The sequence below is a fragment of the Lethenteron reissneri genome, chromosome 65 (genome assembly GCF_015708825.2).
Source record: "Lethenteron reissneri isolate LAM-NWPU_2019-01 chromosome 65, ASM1570882v1, whole genome shotgun sequence".
Taxonomy (NCBI): Eukaryota; Metazoa; Chordata; class Hyperoartia; order Petromyzontiformes; family Petromyzontidae; genus Lethenteron; species Lethenteron reissneri.
In genome coordinates, this window is record NC_083843.1 from 2,526,214 (window position 1) to 2,544,831 (window position 18,618).

At 44.4% G+C, this 18,618-nt stretch overlaps 1 protein-coding gene across 1 annotated transcript; it reads right to left on the bottom strand.

Moving 5' to 3' along the window:
- Positions 1–6,886: 6,886 nt before the first annotated feature.
- LOC133359704 (E3 ubiquitin/ISG15 ligase TRIM25-like) lies at positions 6,887–18,193 on the bottom strand. The gene is made up of 6 exons (XM_061578225.1): positions 17,504–18,193; positions 14,270–14,365; positions 13,291–13,524; positions 12,837–12,859; positions 10,893–11,005; positions 6,887–7,771 (listed from the first exon to the last, which is right to left on the bottom strand). Exons 1-6 carry the CDS (start codon positions 18,059–18,061, stop codon positions 7,221–7,223), a joined length of 1,575 nt encoding a protein of 524 aa, XP_061434209.1. The 5' UTR covers positions 18,062–18,193; the 3' UTR covers positions 6,887–7,220.
- Between the last annotated feature and the right edge of the window lie 425 nt (positions 18,194–18,618).

Sequence of the window (18,618 nt, forward strand, 5' to 3'; positions counted from 1 at the left end):
CGCTGACGTTTATTCTTTATTGTGTGATGTCCCCCCCCAGCCCTATGCGTGCAGTTATTACTACTATACACTCGCTAGATGCAACCACTATAAGCCGCAGATATTACTGCAGAGCGGCCGGGGAGATCGTGGCTGGGGGGGAAGGGTCAGAGGTAGCAGCCCAGTCCCAGCCTACCAAGGTGCCACCGCGGCCGGCTGGACAATCTAGGCGAAGCCGAACGCTCTGCACGGGACTAGGCCTCACCACGCCACTCTGTCAGGTGAGTACTTTGTGCTATAAAGTCGATACATACTGCTATAGAGTCAGCATCAACTATTGTAGTGATAGCAGGTACCACCACAGTCAGTATGCACTGCTGTAATCATAGCAGGTACCACCACAGTCGGTATGCACTGCTGTAATCATAGCAGGTACCACTACAGTTAGTACACACTGCTGGTTCATGTTCATCTAAATTCTAACTAAGAATTCACTTTCCTCAACCAACTTCGTACCCACTACAAAACGCGTGGTCGTCAGTGTCTAAATGAGCGTGACAGGACTGGACCGTGCTTCATTCATGGCTGACAAATTCGCCCTTTTGCTCTCAATAAACATTTTCACATTGTTGTTTGCAACTCTTGATAAATGAGACCCTTCGTGTTATTGACTATTTTTTGTCCAGCACCTTTGTGCCTGTTTCATGAACTGAATCTATGCAGGCCCCCCTTGCAAAAGGGACAAGCTGAATTAATGCACTCAAGCCTGGGTAAAATAAAGGACACCCTGCACACAAGTAGGATTTGTAGGCAATCCAGTGTCTGTAATGGAGTCTAACGAAGGCCAATGTGGCAGAGGTACGTACCGAGAAAAGGCAGAAGCTTCGTTTGGACGCCTCCCACTGAGATGGCTTTTGCGAAGTTCAGACAGCTGGAGATGGGGGCTGGGTCATCCTGAGACCCCTGAGAGATTGAGCTCCTGTACTCACAGCACAGGACACACAGAGTCTGAGGATCTATTTCTCTACAAAGACAAATATTCCCAGTATAGCCTTAACAGACTGTTGGGGCAAGTGCTATTAGAGAGCACCTATGAAAGCTGGTACGGCACACAAGGGATGGGTGGCCATCACCACGCCTGGCCGCCTTTGTCTCCATGGTGGCGATGTTTACACACTACACCAGGTGCTCATTGGAGGCTGAGTCGATCTAGGGGAGGCCCAGAACCGGTTCAGATAATATAATTGTCACTAGTGTTGGCCGCGAGCGGGAATCCAACTCATGTCGCACAGCACGGGACCCACAGAGTCCAGTGAGGGTCCATGTCTCTCCACTCAACAAGAGACAGAGTGTAATAAGGGTCCGTGTCTCTATACACACAGCACGAAACACACAAAGTCTAATGAGGAGTCATGTCCTTCTACACACGCAACACGAGGCACACAGAGTCTGAGGAGGGTCCGTGTCTCTGATGAGGTTCCTTAAGGAATCAGGGTCATTCTTTACCTTCCCTCCTTCAGACAGCTCGCTCTGGCTCCACAGCACTGAAACTGCGATTACTGAACATGGAGTCTTGGCTGCTTAAGAAGTCTCACTGAAAGTCCTCAATAACTGTCCGTTTCTGACCAAACAATTGGATTAAGAATAATTGTGAAGTTATTTACTCGTGGCCATGGTTAATATTTTCAGTCTTGATTTGATTCGGCAAATGGTAATGTACAAAATGTAGTTATGGTATGAATTTGATCTGGATGATTGACAGTTAATTAAGAGATTAACTAATTACCTTTGCTTCAAAAGGTAACAACGATAATATACAGGGCATCCCCGATATACGTCGGGGATGGGACTGGAAAGTTGGGACTTATAACGAAACGATGTATAACGAGAACTTTTCCCCCAGAGGAATGCAAATGGCAGAAGGGAGGGTAGGGACCTATGCGATGCAAAGCAGAGCAATTTTTCCCGTAACAAAAACAATGGAATAAGGTAGGGAAGGGATCATAACTTATGGAAATGTTGTGTTTCGTAACTAGCAACCAAAATACCTAGATTACATGGGACAAATCCAGGTACTATGCATGTACTGTACATGTACTACAGCGTACAACAAAATGTACACATTTCTAACCAATTCTGAGTTCAAGAACCTTTAAACATCATTTACACTTATCAAACATTTAATTGAACACCATTTACCGAGCATTGCGAAGCAGCCCTGTACACTTTAAAGCATTTTACCTTTTTTAATAGAAAACGTATGTGAAATGTTTAAGCAATGACTCAAACAGAAAAAAAAATTAGTGGAAAAGAGCACAGAATCTTAAGCAGCATTTAAAAAAATGATTTACCTTAACCTATAATTTAAAAAAATCTTACTTTGAGGAGTGGATGAGTTGTGCAACGATACCACTACAGTTAGTACGCACTGCTGTTAGATTTTAATAGTAGTTTTGAAATATTTTTAAGACCCGGGCAATGCCGGGTACTTCCAGCTAGTAGTCAATACAACAAGGGCCACTTGGTGGGAAATCAGTAACTGCGCAACACAGGTCGATTTGTTATGTGGGACATCAACCAAGTGATCTAGCCGAGTACTAATCAGATTGTTTAAACTGGTACAGTAAATATCTATTATTAAATCAAGCAAAAGTCTTTCAGCTTCAGATTTGCAATGGTGCTTGAACTCACAGGACACTGGCTCTGCAAGGTCAGTGTCTGTGTTCATGTCAGCTTCTGGACCCGAGGCTCCAGAGCAACATTTACAGTTGCCCGATTGCCATCCAATCTTGGATCTCTCAGCACGTTCTTCGTATCAATCCTTCCGAAATAATTATTCCCGTTCGCCCCCTCCATTCCCCAATGATTATAAACGCGTTTTGATTCTAAACATGGAAGAGGGCAAAACCGAAGGAGGACCTGGAGAACAATCCACAAGACCATGTTCATAATGTAATAGTTGTATCCATCATTTGTGCAGTGGCTAATCTAACCCGACTTAGATAGGGTGCGGGTTCCAACCACTGGCCCGCTCAGACCCGGCCCTTTCAAGGACGTTTGGCCGGGGGTTCCCAGGGTCTCACCACTGAGCCACACAGAGTCCCGGCCCTGACAAGGGCAGCGGGACTAGCGATCCCAGGGTCCTATCTGACCGGTCTTCTTGCTTCTGCCTTTGACTGGCCCCGAGCCTGTAGAGAGGTCGGGCTTTTATACACCTCCCAACCGAGGGATGGGGTCGCGGGAGATCCCAGAACACCCCACAGCCCCCTCCTGCTCTGGGGCTAGAGATATTGCGACTGCCCCTGCTCGACTGTGTCAGCCCCTACACGTAAGTGTACACAGTCCGTTTACGTCGCTACACATAGCCCATACACGCCCCTACACAATGAAGGTGTAATCGTATGAAGTTATGCAAGTGTATGTAATTGTGCTAATTAGGCTCGGCTTCGTTGTCTAGGGTTGTATTATCAATCAGGATAATACAATGATTCTCGCTTTAACTTTTACTGATTATGTTTTAGTGTGTTTATGTCAGGTCTCAAAATTCAGATCTCACCGCAGGAAACAGTTCTTATAATTAAGATTATTATGCATGAACTTAGGAAGGCACCACTCAGACTCTTCTGTGTTAAGCAACTTTAATATCTAAAAAAACATAACATTCTAATATGCCACCTCTTGTGCTAGGAATGTCAACACAGTACTCCTGGAGATGTTTTCCTCATTGATCCGTACATTTAGCCCTCAATGGTCACATTTGTTAAACTGGGTAATAGAACATTCGGCTAATTCCTCAGAGTAAAGTGACCATACACGGCGATAGGAAAAAGTCCTTAAAATTAATGTGACAATATTCATATTAACAGTAATAAATAAGCATGTGCCTAAGGCAAAAGTAGACCTCAATTAATTCATTGGTAAGATTATTCAATTAACGAAATGTCTTGGAACAATGCTGTGCGGCAGCTGTCCCTGCTTGTCGAAGAAATGATTCTCAATTGGCTCAGGCTTCAATACATTCGCGGGCAAGATTCTGTGATCAAAATAAATATTTTAACACAATAGTATCCCTGTAAGTGTGTAGATTCGTAACATAAATGATTATAAATGTTTAGTTTCATCAATTAATTCATTGGTACAGTTATGCAGTTAACAAAAATGACTAAAATACTTCTAAACGACCATATCCACGTAACTCAATGGGCAGCAATGCTTTTCATGATCAGCTAATAGTTGACGCACCACCTTAGGATGGCCCTGTTCGAAACACAAGGAGAACTTTGGAGTAATCTTATCAGTCCCGATATGTGCGTTATGTGTGTGTGTGGGTGTATTGTCTTCTTGCTCAACTTTTTGCGTTAAGCAGACGCCGAGGTGGGGCGTTTATTGTACCCAAAATGCCTTGGTTCCTTGCTGGGCGATGAGTCGTGTATGTGTGGGCGTGTCATACACATGGCGCTCTCTCTCTCTATCTCTTGGCGGCAGCTAAAGGCCTCTCTGCTGCTGGATGAGCTGAGTCGGCACGACGCTTGTCCCTGACGGTGCCCGATTGCGCTCGCAGCTTGTCCGCTGGTCGCCAGTGCCGACACCCTTCCTCGGTCGCGCTGGTCACGGACTATCTCTCTTTCTCCGTGCTTTCTTCTCCACTGCTGAATGATTCCGAGCCGGCACAACGCTCATCCTTGATGGCGCCCGATTGCACTCGCAGCTCGTCCGCTGGTCGCCAGTGCCGACACCCTTCCTAGGTTGCGCCGGTCACACTTTCTCCCTTGCACTATGCACGGTTGATCCTTGTAGACGCGACCTTTGCAGGAGTGTGCTCGGCTTCCGAGTCCACACACTCGTGGGCAGTCGTTAGCCGCTGCTGGCCCTGTGCGATGCTCGCTTGGTCGATACTTGGCGCTTTCCGCCCTTTCTCCAGGTTGCTTGCTTGTCATTGCTCGTTACTCTTTCTCTCCCTTTCTCTTCTACTGCAGCTGCTGGTGGGAGCTGGCACTCAATGTAAAATAAAACTTTAAGCGATACTTCGTCTGTCAGCGCTGAACTCACACTCGGTGACAAATCACTACTCTGCAAGCCTCGCCGTCCTTGGTCGATTGCGGGGCCCACCCCCGGAGCTTGCCGCAGCAAGACTAAAACGTGTGTGCTGTATTCTTGCTTATATCTGAAATTCCCCCACCTCGGCTCCCCTTCTCACAAAGGACCGGAATTCCTTTGATTTCGCACTCAGCCTGTGGGAGCAACTGTTTGTCCGATGTACGTGTGTGTGTCCGTTATCATGTATTGAAGTAGTCTGTTAAGTCACATCAAGGCCTGGTTCCTGTCTCCTTCCTCAAGCCATCTCGCCATCTGTGGAAACAGATGCTTTCAATTTCCCATAAGTGTGTTTTTCTAGCTTTTAAACTTTCTGCAATAATTAATCTGGAAGGAGGGGGTGGGTTCCTTTTGTCCGGTTGCATCCCTCCCTCTTCCCTCACGGTTGGCGGTGTTACATTTTCTTGTCTCTCACAAAGAGGGGTGCCGTCTCTTGAAGTATGACCTCCTGTTACCATGTTCTCCGTTCACTCTTACGGGTTGTAAATTGAGAGAAAATAAATATTATTTTCCACCCCTCACCTTAGTCTTGTATCCCTTTTTGCGGTTTTGACTCTGTAAGTGGATCAAAGGTATGTTTTGAAGATCTGTGGCCCCTGCTGTTTGTAAGTGTTTACAGTACTTCCGTCGTGGTTTGGAATTTCTTCATTGTGTTTGATATCTCAAGGGGAGGCGCCCTCCCTGTATGTGTCATTTATTGCTACCACGTACTTCTGGAAGACAAAGGAGGTTGGGAGGCTCTGATTTTATGGAATACATATTATCTTGGTCGTGTGTGATTTATCTGTTTCGCATTGTATTTCTTATGGATGACCCTCAGTCTAATACTTCATAAGTATTATTTGGTTTATGTTTAAACAAGATTTGTGATCTACCATAGTTGTTACCACAGGTATTCCAAGGGTTTTATTAACTTGTTCTCCGTCTGTGTCGCCAGGGATCCGTGCTTCTTATTCATTATTTGGTTCTTTCGGTAAAGTCGCGTAGATAGAAGAAAAATAATAAATAAAGGTGAATAATATTAATATAATAATATACGAGAAATAATAACCCACTAATGTAGATTGTAGCCTGGTTCTTAATCTGAGTGCAGTCTATAATGGCGACTTTTTCTAATAGCCAAGCTTCGAACTTTTACCGTTGTACTAAAATAAACAAAAAACAGTTGTCTGTTCAATCGCCCCTCCTGTTCTCACCATTCGGGAAGATCCGTGGCCCCTACTGTTTGTAAGTGCTTTGTGGCGGCCTTTGAAGCCCGGTAGAGGCAGGAGGCAAAAGGGGGGGAGGGAACCCCTTTTCGCGCCCCCGCGCTACACCCCGATCAATTATTACAACAACAAAAAAATAGGCAGACTCATTCTTAATATACATTTTTGGAAAAAGCCTCTTTATACAACATTTGCATCGTGCGTTTTTGGATGTGCTTGTGTCCATCTGGAACACGCTTCCTTCTGATATGAGGAAGTCACTGGCGCTATGCACTTTTACATCGAGATTGAAATCTCACTTTTTTCAAACTGCTTTTTGTATTTAGTTTGTTGTCCTTCCACCGTACCTTCGATAAGCGCAGTGGTTATGTACGGTGCGAATGAACTTCAATGTACAAACATTGTTAGATTCGTGAAAATTGTTTAATGTGGAATCAATGATACAAGTATTATAATGACGTTTTTGTACACACACAGAGGCCCATATCACACACAGACAATACATTGACACACAGACACAAACTCACACAGAGAATCGCAGACTCAATGCATCTGTAAGAATATTTTTATATTCCAACCACTAGATGCTGTTGCATTCACCAGTTAATTGAGTTGCAATAGTAGAGAATCATTGTACCCCTATCCATTACACCACTACTATATAAACACATTCCATTTAACGATTGCTCAACATTGTACCCCTACACTATAAACACAATCCACTGGCAGGGAGAATACAATGATGTTGGCTTCACACCCACAGTGGTAGTTATTTTATGATCCCTAAAAGGTTGTGAGGAATTACACTCACCTACGTTATAATCGAAGCCATGCACTCCAAACCACTGTGCCCACCAAGATGTAGCACTGCGTGTAAGTGATGATGGTGTGATTGTCGTGTGTTGTATCAGACCTCTACGGTGTTCACATTCATCTTTCTCAGGATTCACGACTCAGATCCACAATCGTCACTGAGTCACCAACTTTACCCCACACGTACAGCCCAGGATAAAGGGGTTGAGTGAAGGTTTGGTAAAATGAGTGTAACAGCACCATGGAGTCGATGCTGTAAAATGACAGGAGTCCTGCATCCCAATCCAAATGCACCCCGACTCTCTGCGGAGGCTCTGGCACTGACAGTAAGGTCTCTACCCCGCCATGCCACACTGATAAGCTGTTGTTATATTTCTGTAGACTCCAGGAGACATCACTCCCTCCTAGGAGGTACTCAGGACCACTTCCTCTCTGTGGGATTGTCCCGTATGCGACTGCAATCCGACACAACCATGCACTGCTCCCCACGTCCACCTCCCAGTAGTGCTGACCCGACGAGAAGCTCTCGGAGCACAGAGCTTGTCGATAGACTTCAAATCGGTGTGGGTGATGGGGGCGACCCTGGGAGACACCGCTCCATGTCACTGTTCTGAGATCAGAGGAAATCTGGAGTTCGTTGTGGGCTGAGTTTGTGTCTAGAGTTGGTGAGCATCCATCTGTGGTAATGACAGTGAAGACACGTGCATGCAGTCACAACAATGTGTGTACGATAGCAACACAAGCATTACAATTACCGTGTACAAATGCACATTGTGTACTGTATAATAATTTCTATTATAGTAATTATGCAATAATTCAAATAGGAAATTAATGCACAATGATTATAAAATGTATGACAATATGAATACTAGTATGTGTACTCAAATACTAATGCATACTAGTATATGTGTAGAGGAGTAGTATGGAGACGTGACGTCATATGCGCGGTGAGGTGCGAGGACGTCATGTCAACCTGGGGGTACTTAAGGGGGGCCCCGTGACGAAAGGGGGTTGTTGTGGGAGCCCGGGAAGGAGAGAGGTTCAAGAGATAGCCAGGGATAAGGCTGGGAGAGGGCTGCACGAGCCAGCTAGGGTTAGGCGGGGCGCTGCTCTCCTCGGTCGGGCGGTGTTGGTTAAGCCCTTGTTCAGACTCGAGTGAGAGAGCGAGAGATAGCTGGGCTAGCAGCAGATAGAGCCCGAGGTCCGCGTGAAGGACCCAGTATTGGGAAACCTACCTCTGGTACAGTTATTGCTCCCTTGTGTTAATAAACCGGCGCAAGTCCTTACCTGGAAACCTACCTCCGAGTCGTCGTTCACCACACAACATGTGTATACAAATAAACTCTGCCCCGTGGGTGCCTAATCCACTGGATATCTGAGCTTGCCCCAAGCCTGGATTAACAGGAGGGTCAGGCAAAAGGTTGCTGATACTTCAGCCATGAAGAAAAAGATTAAAGTAATCCAATGCACATGACGACCACATAAGAAGGATACCGGCTCAGACGTCACCCGGGTCAACAAGGTCCGCATCCTTGTTGACATCGGCAATAAAGGATAATCAGGAATGGCTGGAAAAGTAATTTAGCGACAGTGAATCCTACGCTGGAGTATACAAGACCAGGGAGGTCTACAAACTAGTGAAGAGCACAGATAGGAAATGGCAACCAAGGCAAACAGCGATAAAAGCCAAGAACGGTAAGATCCTGATGGACAAACAAGATACAAAAAATAGATGGACTGAGTATTGCAGTGATCTGAATATGGAGACAGATCAAAATAATAAAGAGCTTCTGGATGAATAAGAAAGGATACCCCCACCACTATGGAATGACGAAAAATATAACATCTTGTACAAAGAAGTAGAAAAGGCAATAAAACGTTAAGGAAAGCAAAAGTCCAGGAGTAGAAGGCATAAGTGAAGAAACCATAAAATCTGGTGGTAAGGAACTTATGAAAAACATCCATGATCTGTACAAGCAAATATGGAGAGAAGGGAAAATACTGGAGCAATGTACAAAATCCATATTTGTGGCGATACCCAAGAAAGGAGATCTCACCAATTGTAGAAATTGCAAAACCATTGCACTAATGTGCCACATGGGGAAGATACTAATGACGCTCCTATTTACTTGATTAAAGGCACACACTGAGGACTATTTGGTGGATGAATAGACAGGGTTTAGGAAAGATGTTACGGCTCATACCAGACAGCAAAGAGAAAGAATAGGCTGGTTTTTAATTGTTTAATCGATTTCCAGAAAGCATTGGATTCGACTAAGCAAGATATAACATGGGCAAAATTTACATCAAATGGAGTAAGGAAAAGACTTACAGATTATGCAGGATATAGATGAAAGGTCAAAGACAGTAATAAAGTTTAGACATAAAATAGGACAATGACTCATAATAACAATAGGTATGAGACAGGGAGAGCCACTATCACCAAACAACTTCATTACGTACTTGTAAAGAGTGATCGATACCACTCAGGACAACAGCACAGAAATATATGTGCAAGGAGAAAGAATAAATAACCTGAGATTCGCGGACGTCATAGATTTGATGGTAGAAAGCTGCATCGCACTGCAGGAAAGGGTTCATACACTGAATAGGTCAGAAAAGGATGCTGGCCTGAGGATGAATGTGGAAAAGACAAAGACGAAGGTGTTCGGATGGGATGATATTGATAAAGAAGTAATAATAGAAAGCAGAAAGATTGTGAATGTAAAGAAATCTGTATACTTGGGAAGCGTGCTGACATGGGACTGCACAAAAGACATAAGATCGAGGATCGCAAAGGCAAAATAAGTAATGGCAGAATTCTATAATATCTGGAAAAGCAAGAAAATCGGCTACAAAACCAAACTGAACATCTTCAGAACATGCGTGTCCAGTACAATTTTATATGCCTGCGAGACTTGGAAACTCTAAAAATATTGTCAAATATTGCCACTTCAAATGTATTGCTACAGAAGGATACTGCATCGAAGCTCGATTAGTGGAGTGACCAATGTAGAATAAAAAGGTTGGACATATAAGAATACCTGATAGAGACAATGATGAGAAGGAAACTGGCACTATTTGGACACATATGTAGGATGGACAACAGGAAAATTCCAAGTGTGTTCTGAAAAATGATAGAAACAGAGGAAGAGCTAAGAGAGAATGGCTTGACGACGGTGTTATAAGAGATTGGTGCTAGAAAGATATGGTACTACTTGACCATATTGGCACAAGACAGAAAAAAGTGGAAAAAATATACGAAATGGGCAGTGGACACCTACTGGATATCTGCCCATGGAGCATTATGATGATGCACACATATATTGCCGAGGAATAGTATGTGTACACAAATACTAACGCAGACTAGTGTGATAGGTTACTTGTATGTGGTTCATGTTCATCTAAATTCTAACTAAGAATTCACTTTCCTCAACCAACTTCGTACCCACTACAAAACGCGTGGTCGTCAGTGTCTAAATGAGCGTGACAGGACTGGAACGTGCTTCATTCATGGCTTACAAATTCGCCCTTTTGCTCTCAATAACCATTTTCACATTGTTGTTTGCAACTCTTGATAAATGAGACCCTTCATGTTATTGACTATTTTTTGTCCAGCACCTTTGTGCCTGTTTCATGAACTGAATCTATGCAGGCCCCCCTTGCAAAAGGGACAAGCTGAATTAATGCACTCAAGCCTGGGTAAAATAAAGGACACCCTGCACACAAGTAGGATTTGTAGGCAATCCAGTGTCTGTAATGGAGTCTAACGAAGGCTAATGTGGCAGAGGTACGTACCGAGAAAAGGCAGAAGCTTCGTTTGGACGCCTCCCACTGAGATGGCTTTTGCGAGGTTCAGACAGCTGGAGATGGGGGCTGGGTCATCCTGAGACCCCTGAGAGACTGAGCTCCTGTACTCACAGCACAGGACACACAGAGTCTGAGGGTCTATTTCTCTACAAAGACAAATATTCCCAGTATAGCCTTAACAGACTGTTGGGGCAAGTGCTATTAGAGAGCACCTATGAAAGCTGGTACGGCACACAAGGGATGGGTGGCCATCACCACGCCTGGCCGCCTTTGTCTCCATGGTGGCGATGTTTACACACTACACCAGGTGCTCATTGGAGGCTGAGTCGATCTAGGGGAGGCCCAGAACCGGTTCAGATAATATGATTGTCACTAGTGTTGGCCGCGAGCGGGAATTCAACTCATGTCGCACAGCACGGGACCCACAGAGTCCAGTGAGGGTCCATCTCTCTCCACTCAACAGCACGAAACACACAAAGTCTAATGAGAAGTCATGTCCTTCTACACACGCAATACGAGGCACACAGAGTCTGAGGAGGGTCCGTGTCTCTGATGAGGTTCCTTAAGGAATCAGGGTCATTCTTTACCTTCCCTCCTTCAGACAGCTCGCTCTGGCTCCACAGCACTGAAACTGCGATTACTGAACATGGAGTCTTGGCTGCTTAAGAAGTCTCACTGAAAGTCCTCAATAACTGTCCGTTTCTGACCAAACATTTGGATTAAGAATAATTGTGAAGTTATTTACTCGTGGCCATGGTTAATATTTTCAGTCTGGATTTGATTCGGCAAATGGTAATGTACAAAATGTATTTATGGTATGAATTTGATCTGGATGATTGACAGTTAATTAAGAGATTAACTAATTACCTTTGCTTCAAAAGGTAACAAAGATAATATACAGGGCATCCCCGATATACGTCGGTGATGGGACTGGAAAGTTGCGACTTATAACGAAACGATGTATAACGAGAACTTTTTCCCCAGAGGAATGCAAATGGCAGAAGGGAGGGTAGGGACCTATGCGATGCAAAGCAGATCAATTTTTCCCGTTAAAAAACAATGGAATAAGGTAGGGAAGGGATCATAACTTAGGGAAATGTTGTGTTTCGTAACTAGCAACCAAAATACCTACATTACATGGGACAAATCCAGGTACTGTGCATGTACTGTACATGTACTACAGCGTACAACAAAATGTACACATTTCTAACCAATTCTGAGTTCAAGAACCTTTAAACATAATTTACACTTATCAAACATTTAATTGAACACCATTTACCGAGCATTGCGAAGCAGCCCTGTACACTTTAAAACATTTTCCCTTTTTTAATAGAAAACGTATGTGAATTGTTTAAGCAATGACTCAAACAGAAAAAAACATTTGTGGAAAAGAGCACAGAATCTTAAACAGCATTTAAAAAAATGATTTACCTTAACCTATAATTAAAAAAAAATCTTACTTTGAGGAGTGGATGAGTTGTGCAACGATATTTTGCGAAAGTCCACGCCGATTACAATGAGCACTCACAACGCACGCGAGAGTACACGATGGGACTGAGAACAAGGCGGCGCATGCGCGAGTTTTACAGTCCCCCCCCCTCCTCCCAGGTTAGAGTTCAGCTGAGCCGAGTCAAAAATGAAAAAAACATAATCGTCGTCACTGGTTGTTGGTCGTGAGCAGGAATTGAACTCGGATCGCCGGGCTCGTAGAGCGGCGTGCTAACTGCTATGCACCTCAGTCAAACGACGTATGTGCGGGGACATTTTACGTTGTATTCCTCAAGTCGGTGACGTGAGTGTGAAACAACATATCGGGACGACCTGTACAGGCTGCATACAATGGAATTTATTCGGAAGCACATCACGACCATTCACTGATTTGTCCACCAGGTGGCAGACAGAGCTCGAGTTTGAGTCTGGGTTGGTACTGACCTGAAATTCTCATGCACGGGATTCTGAAAAACACAAACCCACAATTTACATTACATTGACATCCTAAACAGATGCCCCATCACGAAATGATCAAGTAACTGCAATTGGAGAATGGTGAAAAAAAGAGTTTGTTTTACTGGACACGGACGGACCTCTACAAATGATAAAACCACTCGTTACAGGTCTAGCACCTAAATTAATGGTTAAATAATGTTTACCAAGTGACATATTGTAGTTTTGACTATGGTGAGGTTGTATTGAACAAGTCCAAATCTGATTGTCACATGGAAGCAAACTTACGTCTATTTCTGGACACCACATATTCCACCCAGATCGAAAAACTTTGAAATTAAATTGCCTACAATGTTAACGTCTCGCAGAGTGGTGACCCTTTTCTGGTTGTAGATGAACCCTCTGATAAACCAAGGCCGTGAGTGAATGGAAGTCGGGCCACCTGTAGGAAGGAAAGCGGGTCCTGCACGGTGAGGGCGGCGAGCAGCTGGTTGATCTCCTGCTCCAGATCCTGTGCTCTGCTCTCATAGCGAGCGATGGTCGCCTGGATGCGGGACAGCACAGAGCGGCCCTCCTCGTCCACGCGCTCCAGCGCCTCCCTCTCCTCCTCCCTCAGCTGCTCCCTCCTGCACTTAAATTCTCTGTTGATCCGCTCTTTGGTTCCATTCAGTGACTCCTATGCAGAGACACCATGATGCGCTTTGAAACAGCACACAACACAGTGCGATGTGACTTCATAAAGAACCTCGATACAGCCATGTCTCCTAACTTCATACAGAGAGGCAGGTGACATTTTTTTAGAACGTGGAGAAATTCAATGCATGAAAGGAGATTCAAATAAATTATTCATGGGCAGTCTTAAGCCAATCTCTCTGTGTCCATAATAGAGGGTTTTCTTTTGGTTAGATCGTGTAAATGTAAATATTTCGTTAAACCCGCCATCACCCGACCAGTGAAACGTCATACTCAAATTGTAATTTTTTTGGGTGTACTTTCTAACATACCGATGTGCTGAACTAGTAACTAATTGGCATTTTTTGTTTAAGTGACAAACCTTACTAATTGGCTGGAAAATATTGACGGCAAAAGCCTACTACATGTTACACTGTCTCTCTGTGTATCTGTATTGTTTGTGTCTCTGTTTGTAACTGCATGCGTCTGTGTATCTCTCTGTATCTACGTGTCATTGGGTCTGTGCCTCTATACTTGCATGAGTCTGTGTGTGTGTGTCTCTCTCTCTCTCTGTGCCTGCACGTGTCTGTGTATCTTTCTGTATCTGCACCTGTCTATTTATACCTGTAGGTGTCTGTATCTCTCTGTATACCTGTAGGTGCATGTGCCTCTGTAGCTACAATACCTGCCTCTCTGTACCTGCGCGTCTGTGTCTCTGTACATGCATGTGTATGTGTGTATTTCTGTACCTGCACACGCTTGTAGGCGCCCTTGAGCTGCTGTGTCCGTGATTCTGCTGTAGTCTTCTTCTCCTCTCTCATCGTCTTCTCGAGTCTAAACACCTCCTTTACATGGGGGAGATAAACACGCAATGTTTAGTATTACCATCATTTTCATCATCTGGCACATGTCTTTAACTCAAAGCCTTGTAGGCAGGTTTCCTGGATCACCCAGAGATAATCATCGCTCTTTTGAAACGTCCAACCTCCCAGGCTGCGAGGTGGTCTTTAGGAGGCATCACAACAGTCGTGTCTCAAGTAGGTGGCTGGTTTATTAAGGGGTGCCAACTCGCATGCTCGTGTTTTTTCCAGTTTTTTTCCCAACAATGTAATCTCGGGTAACCAATAACCATAACTCCCGAGATATCTACAGCACACACTTTGCATGAAGGTGCGGCAAACACCAAAACTTAAATCCTAAATCTTAAACAAAACCAACCTACGTTCAAGAGTGGTATCAGGAGTACAGACAGCTCTGATGCTGGTAGGGCTGCTGCTTGGGTGTGTTCGGACAAGTTGGACAGGACTCAGGGTAGGGAGAGCCATGTGATGATGTTCATAGCACAGTGCTCTAACCACTACACCACCGCTGTCCAATGCAGGAACAACCACACCCTCATACACAGGTTAAACATCTATCTTCTATATATAAAAAAAAACTAATTGTGTGTGGGTTTGTGTGTGGGTTTGTGTGTGGTCGCGCGCTTGGATATCCAACGGTGGGGTTTATGTGAAAAGAAAATAGCTAGGTACCATGCCGTAAGCCCCGCGGTGAGCAAGCCCTATTCCTTTTTCACATCCGTAAACTAAAAATTAGTGTAATTACCGATTTTGTGCGCTTCCCTTTTATTTATTTATTTATGACGCCTGCACGACCATACCAACTCACGCGCCTTTGGTGGGTCGGACAGTTCATTCCAAGTCGCACGCCTTCGGTGGGAGTGAGGGGGACATTTTCTTTTGCGTTAAAAATGCTATAAAAATACACTAAACGCTGACGTTAATTCTTCACTGTGTGCTATAAAAATACACTAAACGTTGACGTTAATTCTTCACTGTGTGATGTCCCCCCCACCCCGATGCGTGCAGTTATTACAACTATACAGTCGCTGGATGCTACCACTATAGGCCGTAGATATTACTGCAGAGCGGCCGGGGAGATTGTGGCTGGGGGTAATCGTAGCAGGTACCACCACAGTCATTATGCACTGCTGTAATCATAGCAGGTACCACCACAGTCGATATGCACTGCTGTTATCATAGCAGGTACCACCACAGTATGCACTGCTGTAATCATAGCAGGTACCACCACAGTCAGTACGCACTGCTGTTAGATCTTTAAGAGTAGTTTTGAAATATTTTTAAGACCCGGGCAACGCCGGGTACTTCCCGCTAGTATTTTATAAATGTGGTACGAGTATTTCTAAGAATATCGATATGAATAAATATATTCAGAATAATATTGTCAGCAACAGGAAACCCAATAACGTCAATATTAACACTATAATCGGATAACGATATGAGGAATATTACCAGCAACAACGCAAACAGCAACCACAACCATATTCATAATGATGGCGAAGATTATTGACGTGAATAGCCTTTATTGGGATGTAGAAGGGAAATAATAAAAGAATAATAAAAAAAATCTATTTTATTATTTCCCTTCAACGTGACTTTACCGAAAGAACCAAGAAGATGAATCCCTGCAGTCACGAAAACTTTAAATCGAAATTTATTGGGATGTTTAACTTAACTTTCTGTAAAATTAAACCCAAGTACTCAGATTTCACAATGCAATCTGTACCCATGTGATTGCCTCTGGTACGGCTTGGCATTGGCAGGAGTAAGTGCTCTATACATGAAACTGCCGACGCCAAGTCCCACCCAGTCTGCAGGCTATGGGGCCTTAATCCCGCACTGTGTTGCTCCATTTCACCTGTCAATAGCCTGACGGCTAAACACTCTGGTGGTTACACCATTGGAACCTCATTTGCTAGTAAAAATATGATAATGGGTTTTTTACCCTTCTATCTGGCAACAAAACTGACACCTTTTTACAAGGAGTCATGTTTGCATAGACCACAATACCTGCAGTCATAATGCAAACAAAAAACACAACTCTGATAATGTGCACTGTCCTTGAAGTTGATTGGTCCACACCCGAGACAGCTTTCCTTAGAGCCTAGTCTCACATGGGTTGGACCAGATGACGCCAAAAGGCGCCCAGATGACGCCAAAAGGCGCCATCTGGTCCAACCCATGTGAGACTAGGCTCTATGGTCCACACCCGAGACAGCTTTCCTTAGAGCCTAGTCTCACATGGGTTGGACCAGATGGCGCCTTTTGGCGTCATCTGGGCGCCTTTTGGCGTCATCTGGTCCAACCCATGTGAGACTAGGCTCTAAGGAAAGCTGTCTCGGGTGTGGACCAATCAACTTCAAGGACAGTGCACATTATCAGAGTTGTTTTTTGTTTCCATTATGACTGCAGGTATTGTGGTCTATGCAAACATGACTCCTTGTAAAAAGGTGTCAGTTTTGTTGCCAGATAGAAGGGTTAAAAAACAATTATCACTCTGGTGGTTGGCCAAGCTTCACCGTGGCAACGTTCAACCACAAGCCAATGTTCTGTCAAAGAATGTAACACACAGCGTTTATATTAGCGGCAAGTTGTAATTTTCGAGACAAATCTAAATCTGCTCTATTGACAATCAAATCCTGTCTGACGGCCTTGTTTCTCGCACTGAAATGGTCTTCCATTTGCCTCCTTTAAGTCCATGGTCAAAGCACTTTTGAAGAATCTCAAATTACTCCAAATTTCTCTCCACCTATCATTGATAATCACATGTATAAATCTTATCCTGTGAATTGCATTTTACATCGCTGCTACCTATGCCACGAAGTGCTTTGTCTTATAAATAAAGCAGGTAATACCCTGCTTTTACATCCATTCAAATCAACATTCTCATCTTCCGTGTCTCTGCTCTCTATTGTGTGCCAGTTTTACAATCCGTATTGCCCACATTGAATTGATTGAACGTCACAATACTGGCAAAATATGAGTTCCCTCAAAATAAAATATGAGTTACCTCATAATATGTAAATCTAAATGATAATATACAGACTTTCGCACTTAATACACACCGAGAATGCTGCAGTCACACTGTAGGATATTGGGTTACAGCAGCGATTTATATCTCACCTGTTTTGACCATTGAGCATTTTCCACTGTAATGACCTCATGCCCTCTATGTTCCCCAGCCATGGTGCAAAATGTGCAGACCAGGCTCTCATCCTGTTGACAGTAAAGAATGAGGTCCTGTCTGTGCTGCCGGCACCGTCGTTCCCCCAGGTTAGCGATGGGATCCACCAGGAGGTGGTCTCTTAGCCTGGGATTCTCCACGTGTGGCCTCAAGTGCGTCGCACAGTAAGACATCTCACATCTCAAGCAGGTCCTCACTGCAGGAGTCTGTCCGTTTCTGCAGTGGTCACACACGACGCCCGTGGTCATCACATCTTCAGCTCTGAGCTGCTCCGCCAGGTTGGCGAGGGCCACGTTCCTCCTCAGCAGGGGTCGGACAGGGAAGGCTGCTCGGCACTGCGGGCAGCGGAAGCTGCTCGCTGTCTCCCAGGCGGCCTCCAGACACTGGATGCAGTACGAGTGTCCACAGCTCAGCGTGGAAGGGCAGACGAACGTGTCCAGGCAGATGGAGCAGCTCAGCTCACTATCCACACTCTCACTGGGATTCGCACTTGCCATGAGTTATGTGCTTCACTCGGATCACTCGCTGTGTGGTTCAGATAGACGCTGGACCAGGAACTCTTATAGCGAGAGTAAAGAAGGAAGTAAAAAACCTAAAATGCTTTCAATGTTATTGGCATCACGAGACACACCCTAGAATGTTAGCCTGTGCCCTAGATAAACAAATACTGTACGTCAAGTTGTACATGGATACCGCACACACTTCTCTAGATTCAGCTTAAAATGATCATTTATCGAAGGAATATATTCCTTAAAAAAAAACACTGATCTAAATAAAAGAGCTTGTTTTTTGTTAATACAAATCAGAGACTCAACCGCGATGGCTTTGTTGTGAGATGAGTATTGAGAGATAATCCCATTCTTCCACAGCTTAGAGCATAGGCGTCTGTGCAATTACCACTGGACTATGAACCCGGCAGAGATGCGAGTTTTATTCCTGCTCACGGTTGCCACCAACACCACCACGAGTGGTTGCAATTATCTGAACCGGTCCTGGGCCTTCTCCCCTAGGTCAACTAAGTCTCAAGGGAGTACCTAGTGCAGTGTGTAGTAAA